Raw genomic sequence first — 7,309 nt, forward strand, 5'->3', positions numbered from 1 at the left:
TTTTTTTTTATATTTCTCTTTTCCCCAGTTACAGGGTGGGGAAAAATAATTCAGTCTCCAGTAGAAGCTGTCTGTGCCAGAAGTCAGTTGGTAGTTTTGGTAGTTTCGCTTGCTGTGGAACAAGCTGTAGTTCTTCAAGTGTGTAGTTCAAGTGTGGCTACTGCGCAACAGTGTTCGGGTTCAGGGAAGCAATGTGGCTTCTCTGTATATCCTGAAATGGCAGGATTACAGTTTCACGCTGGGCTATTTCTACAAGGAATAGGCTGTTTCATTTGGAAGTAGTTGTTCTGAATGTGCATAGTGTTTCCAAGGTGTGAGGAGGGGACCCTGAAAATGGGGTCTTTATTCCATTGTTTTTGGTTAGTCCAGGAAAAGCAATTAGCTTTCCCTGTAAACTGCCACCTTCCTTCTTTTTTTGAAGCATGTTTTGCAGAAACCAAACATGCTTGCAGACTTCCCTGCCGTGAAGAATATTTGACCCCACATCACACTATCTTGTGGGTTTTCTCGGGGTAAAAACCTTTTAGCCTGTATCAACAAAGCGTCACGTTAATACAGAAAGCACGTCATAGAAAAATATTATAAGAAGTATAAAGCTTAAATATCAGATCCATGGGAAGTTATTTGTGGGTTTTGAAGTATGTTGCCCAATGCTAAAATGTTGGGAAGGGTTTGATAAGACAGGTCCTCTTGCAAGGTCTCCAGCAGCTGGTTCCCAGAGTCTGCATGCAGGATCCTCCTGCTCGGCATCTCTACTGCATGGGGGCAGGAACTGTCATGGTGTATGTACTGCCTCGACTTCTTCCATATATTATTTTAATTTATTTATTTATTTTATTGCATCCTTGTGGAATACTGGTCTTATAGGGAAACATGGTTTTGGTTTGGGGTGTGTATATGTGGTGTGGGTTTTTTTTCTTTTTTCCACAGTCCCTCACATGTCATACATAATGGCAGCCTCGCATCAAACCCTATTTATAGCCGTGGCGTAAAAGATAGAGGGAACTGCAACGTCTCCTAGGCCTGCTTTGTGCTGGAGAAATTGGCTGTGATTAACGTTGGTCCTTTTAGCTGAGCTGCACCACTTTCCTCGCCTAACCACAGCTCCCTCTGCGCTCTTTGGCGCACGTCTGTCTATGTGTCTCCTGCCTTTCCCTTCCCCTCCACGCGCCCTTTCTGGATCAGCCCTGGTTGTCTTGGCTGTGGCAGGGTGCTTGTGACAAGGGGCATTGGTGTGGCTGCGCAGCCACGCACCATGGCAGTGATGGTGTGGTTTAAACTGGTGCCAGTGTGTGGCAGACAGTGGCAGGCGGGGGGACCCGGGCTGCCCCACCATTAAAACACAACGCTGCGTGCTTGGCTCTTACTGAGGAGGTTTCTCTTCCAGACGTTGGCTCGAGCTTTTCTTTGAAACATCCTCTCTAGCCACAAATCAGAAGGCAGCGCATTTCTGTGGGATGCAGACGTGCAAGCAAGAGATGTCTGCTCAGGCTCTGCTGCCTGAAATGGGGACGCTGCTGCAATGGCTTGCGGGGTACCTCAGGGAGAGCATTTCCAAACTACCCGAGGCTCCATCTAACTGCTCTGGGAACTGCAGGATTGATAACTGGGAGGTGCTGAAACCAAACGGAGTGGGTGATGTAGTAATGGGATAGACTAGCAGTTCTGCTAGCTGCAGGTCAATGTGGCTTGTGGGGTGTGTACCCAGTCTGGACTTGGCTGAGGGGGATGTAGAGAACTGATATTGAGTAGTGGAGCCTAGGTGTAAGTGAGGCCTTACACGGACTGCCTCTGAAAGGCCTGCAGAAGGCTGGGTTCGTTTTTTCAGTTTGCTGATGGATCCACTGATAGATACATGATTGCACAAGTGGTGGTCTGCTGCTCCACCAGGTCATCAGGTTTACTTTTCCATCCTTGAGGTGAGAAGGAAAAGCCTCGAGAGCTGGGGAAGCAGGGCAGAAGAGCGTGGGCCAGGATGGGCTTGGTCGCTATTCAGATAACTTAGCAGCGAATGTCTACCTACGTGGTTTCAGATAAGATACTCTAAATGTTGTGCATTGCATTGAGCACAAGTCTGAGTTTGCTGTTACAAATCCTAAACCTTATTCCTGTTGCCATCACCTCTTAAAGTTTGGGGTTTATGGTTCCCACTTCCAGAAGATAATGTCAACTTTATGGTCTTTGCATTTGTCCTTAGGCCATCTGTGAGCTGCCTGGACCTCATCAGCTCCTGGCTTTTTAAGTAGCAATAATAATAATAATAAAAACAACAACAATAATCTGTTGTCTCTGTTGCTGTTTGAAGTGCTGTGTACATACTTCTACAATAATACAGGTCAAAGAGGTTGAGACAGACAACCTGTCCCCAGATTGGTTGTATTTTAGATCCACATTATGGTGAACTAATGGGCTTAGTCACCTGTTTGATGGACATCTCTTTCTTTTCAAAGGATGGATCTGCTATTAAGTAAAGCTTTGTAAAAACTGGGAAGCGCCACATCGGAGCTCTTGAATTTGGACCACTTCCAAGCCTGGTATCCAGAAACTCATCCCTGTGGGTGGTAAATCTAAAGAGGTAAGCTCTTTCCAGTGTCCTGGAGGAGGAGTGCAAGAATGCACCATCGCTGAGTACTTGAAGCTTCCATTGAACAAAACAGATTTGCCAGGCCCCAGGGTACAAGGCTGGTTTGGCTGACACCAGGGACTGCACACAGTCCCCTAGTTCACTAGAATTGTATGAAATACGCTGCTTTGCCTGGGTCATGAGCGAGGAGGAAAGCAGAATGCCCTGTGTCAAGAGCACTTATTTTGAAAAGCTCTTGAACTTGCAGCAAATCAGAAAGTCTTGGGAAACTTATCCAGCCTTTTAATTAGCAGGACACCAGCTTTTTAGGGTATATTGCTTCAGCTGCAAGCACTGTTCGGATTGTCTTGCAGTAGGGAGGTAGTAACATGTTTGGGTGTTGGGTTTTTTGGGGCTTTTTTGGAGGGAGCAGAAGGGAAAGCAAATCATGGTGTGGCAAATCAGAAGCAGAACTAATATGCATGTGTACTTGTTACACTCCTGGGCTGGCTAGTCCTGAGAGTCTGCTTATCCTCCTTGACCTGGGAGGAGGTCATATACATGTAGGTCTTGTTGACCCATTAAAAGTGAACCTTAAAGGTAATATCAGGAAGCACTTCTAGAGCTAATATTAACATAACTAATACTGCACTGCAGGCCAGGCAGTCATCTGTTGGAAATGGGTCACTGAAACTAAACAAATTCACAGCCATCTGAGGCTCTGACCCATATGTAGATTTCAAACCGAGTGAACAAATTGTGAGGGTGCTATTTTTGCATTTACTTTGAATTCGAAACAGTGACACGGTCTCAGTTCTTAGTCAGTCAGACTTCTAGTAGCAGTGGATTTTTCTTAAAGGACTTGGGAGAATGACTCAAGGTTGAAAATTGGGACAAACAAGTTTATTTTTTTTCTGTCAAATAGCATCTGCAGCCTTAAACAAATTATCTATTTGTTTGTTATTTTTAAAACTAGCCTGGAAATGAAAGACAGCTGCCTGCTTCAGTTTTCCTGCTTTAATTCATTTTCCAACCTAGACCCATGAGACTGGCAAAACTTCTATTTGGACCCAAGAGAAGTTGCTGTTTGGGAAAAAGTGGCAGCTGGTAGGAACAAGGCTCCTTCTTGCTCCCGTTGAGGTTATAGCTGCAGCCCTGGAGGCAGCTGGCAGGAGTATGACCTTCTTTTTCTATAGGGGCTCATGTCAGAGGGCTCTATAGCTTCCTCGCCCAGCAGAGAGGAGGAGGAAAGGGACAGAGATGCTGCGGCTTCTTGTGGCACCTACAGTGTTGAGTTTTTGGTGGTGATCGATGGCCCTAGTCACTGCACGTGGCAACTGTTTACTTGCGTTCTGCTCACTAAATCAGCTTCCCCTAAGATTTATTCTGACTTGCTGAACCATCCCAGCAGCTTTCAACTGCTGCTTTTTTGTTTGTTTGTTTTTTTTTAATGGAAAAGAAAAAAACTCAACTTGATTAACTCCTTCCTACCCCTCCCACCTTTCTCCGAGTGTGGAATTTCCCTCCCGTGGTGACACGTAGCTAAAGGGCAGGTATCAGGGACATTAGGCAGCTTGTGGACTTCAAATCACAGGGCTAGAAATTGGAGAAGGCTTCCCCCAGGCTGCTCCTGGAAAGAATGTTTATGGCTCCATGTATGGAGATGTGCCTGACAACTACATTGGGTATTACTGTTAAGCATTGGGAAAGATGTTAGGAGAGAAAAGGTGACTGTAGGCAAGGCATTGCCAGGCAGCTGCCTCCTTTCCAAAACTACTGTGCCTGTGCGAGGGAAAGGCGTTTTGTCCTGCTGCTCCCTGTCATTTTCCCCGACGCCGAGTGGGCTCCGTGGGGCCATCCAGCTGGCAGGAGCACTGAAACGAGCACGAGGCTTTTGAATAGCCAGCAAAAGGTGCGAGATAAGGGGATCCTGGCAAGGAGATAAGCCTAACATAAAGCTCTCCCTCCAGAGCAAGCCCTCTGCAGGTCCCTGCACGTTGCCTGGTGGGCTGCCTGCCCGCTGTGAGCCCCGGTTCTCCTGCGAGTCTGTGGCAGAGGGACTGCCAGAGACAGAGGAGCACGTCTCTTCCTCTGCTGCAGGCTGCGTGTCAGCAGTGTTCTGCTCTGAGCACGGCTGTTGCTGTCAGCAAGTGTGACTGGGTTAATGGAGTATGTCAAGGGACTGAGGGCAGGGTTTGGCGGTGAGCTACTGACTTGTCAGGCCTGGGGAAGTGGTATGTAACAGCTCGGCTTCTCACACAGAATGAGCCTCTGGCTTGGGGCTGTGGTTTTTGTGTTTGTGCGCATATGTATATATATATATATATATACACACACACACATGCAGAATATGTATTTTTTAATATAATTGAAGTGACTTGGATGGCTCATGGCAAGACTGGATGCAGGAATTTGCATTTTTGAAAACAGACAGCCTGGTGATAACATGAGGTGCAGGAGATGAGCAAGGGAGGGCACCTGGAATGCAGCACATGAGAGGAGGGTGGTGACTGGGAGAGGACAGCATCATCTGCTGGTGGGGCGAGATGTCCCTCTGGCAGAAACAGAAGTTAAGAGTATGGAAGGGCCTGAGCAGAACTGATTCTTGGACATTAGCAGCATCTGGTACCAGTGTTAAGTGGTCTCATTTGTGACAGTCCCAGCCCTGAAGTTGGTGGTGAAACACTTTTTGAAGGGGTCTTGATCATTAAGTGATCTCATTTGTCACAGTCCCAGCCCTGAAGTTGGTGGTGAAACATTTTTTGAAGGGGTTTTGATGTGAGACCTTTGCTGTCTCCTGGCACACTGAACAGGCGTGTCCTGGGACGAGGGAGTGGTTCTTGGAGTTTGGTGGGAAAGGCTCATTCTCATCTTCTGCTTCTTCTAAGTCCTGTTGTCTGTCCTTTAGTTGGAGGATGGGTTGGGGAGGCATGAGGAAGCCTTTCCACCTTTCACTGAATGACAAAGTAAACAATACATTCTTGCCTTTGGAAATTTTACCCTTCTGATTTGGGGTGTCATTTCCTCTTGCCAGTCTCAAGGCTGCTCTGAAAAGCCCCTAAACATCCAACGAGGTAAATCTCGAAATACCGAGATCTGCTGGGTTCAAACCAGCCTGCTCAAGGGTATGCTGGTGTGAATCACAGACACCGGTGGATACAGAGCTCTGTAAGGTGCTACCTTGTGCTGGTGGGGGACCTAGATGGAGCCCTTCCTGCACACATATCCTTGGTTGTCCCTATAGCTAGAGGGTGGTGACGTACCGTAGCTCCTTAGTACCCTCTTTAGTACTCTTGCTGGTCTTTCTCCCTTGCGAAGTGTCTTCATTTACCCGGTTAGAAGAAGGTATTGGGTTTGCCTCACTCTCCCTCTGTCCCACAGGCTGGATGCAAAGGAGGAAGCATGGTAAAGGCAGCATCTTTCCAGGATCCATGGGCTCTTTGAGAAATGATCAGAGGGAGGCCAGATGATCTGCACAACACGCACACCACTGTTTCTCGTCCGCAAAGGCAGCATCGGAGCATTCTCCCCAGCCCTGCGCCCCCCGGCTTGCCCGATCGTTTCCGGATGTTTCGCAGCTGCGAGTGGGAAGTCCTGGAGCGATCCCTCAGCATCCTCCAGGCCAGTGACTTCTACTGGGGCCCCTTGTCTGTGGGGGAGGCTCACGCCAAGCTCCAGCGTGAGCCTGTCGGCACCTACTTGGTGCGGGACAGCTCACAGGGGAACTGCTTGTTCAGCCTGAGCGTGCGGATGCCAACGGGGCCCGTCAGCCTCCGAATCTCTTTCCAGGAGGGCTATTTCCGCCTGAAGAACTGGTTTTCGGATTGTGTGGTCCAGCTGCTGGAGCTGGTGGTGGCAGGGACCCGAAACAACCCCTTGCACTTTGACGAGATGGGGGGAACCCCCCTGGTCTTCTCTGAGCCCCTGTGCCGGAGCCGCCGGGCAGTGCCCACGCTGCGAGAACTGTGCTGCCGGAGTCTGCCCACTGGCACCATGACGGGGGACGAAGCAGGGCTGGGGGGCTCCTTGGGGATGTGCCCCAGGGAGGAGGTGGTCTCACCCCGAGGTGGACGGGGAGGGTTGGAGACGAGCACGGTCCCCAGCCCCTCACCGTCCTGGACTGGGAGATGATGCCATGCACATGGGAGACGAAGAGAGGTGCCTGTTACGTAGCTGTGCTGGTGGGATACACGCCGTGCAGGTGGGGCTGGACTGGCTGGTGGCAGCGGGAGAGAGGGCAGGAGGAGCAGGGCTTGAACCCACTGGCTGTGACAGCTGTGTCCTCGCGTATGTACAGTGTGTGTGGCCTTTCTGAGAGATGCCTGGGGTAAAGCCAACCTGAAGAGCAGAGATTTTCCCCCCCCACCAAATCCTGCTCTTTGCTCCATTTATAACTTGTAAGCTTGAGAAGGCAGCGAGTTACCTGTCCTCCCAGGTCAGTCCTGTATTTTCCTCTACCCCAAAGTGCCTAAGCTCATTTCTACTACAAATCTGCCCTCCTGAAGTGGTATGGCTGAGTCCAGTCCCACAGTGGTGCAGCTCGGGCATCGGTGGGCATGACCCCTGTGCCGACCAGATACCCACGTGGCTACGGCGGAGCGTGAGCATGTTGTGCTCCTTGCAGCACAAATGCGATGGGCGCCACCTCAGAGGCCAACGTTTGCACTCGGCGGAGTCCATTGCAGCCATGTACGATACGTGCAGCTTCACTGGCTTTTGCATTGCTTTATTTGAACAGGTTTTTGG

At 49.5% G+C, this 7,309-nt stretch overlaps 1 protein-coding gene across 1 annotated transcript; it reads left to right on the plus strand.

The window, feature by feature from the left end:
• The first annotated feature begins 5,948 nt into the window (after window positions 1-5,948).
• Window positions 5,949-6,694, plus strand: LOC104525303 (suppressor of cytokine signaling 1). The gene has a single exon (XM_010168415.1). The coding sequence runs from the start codon at window positions 6,011-6,013 to the stop codon at window positions 6,692-6,694; it is 684 nt and encodes a 227-aa protein (XP_010166717.1). The 5' UTR covers window positions 5,949-6,010.
• Window positions 6,695-7,309: the final 615 nt, after the last annotated feature.

This window comes from Antrostomus carolinensis, unplaced genomic scaffold (genome assembly GCF_000700745.2).
Source record: "Antrostomus carolinensis isolate BGI_N321 unplaced genomic scaffold, ASM70074v2 scaffold6315, whole genome shotgun sequence".
In the NCBI taxonomy this organism is placed as follows: Eukaryota; Metazoa; Chordata; class Aves; order Caprimulgiformes; family Caprimulgidae; genus Antrostomus; species Antrostomus carolinensis.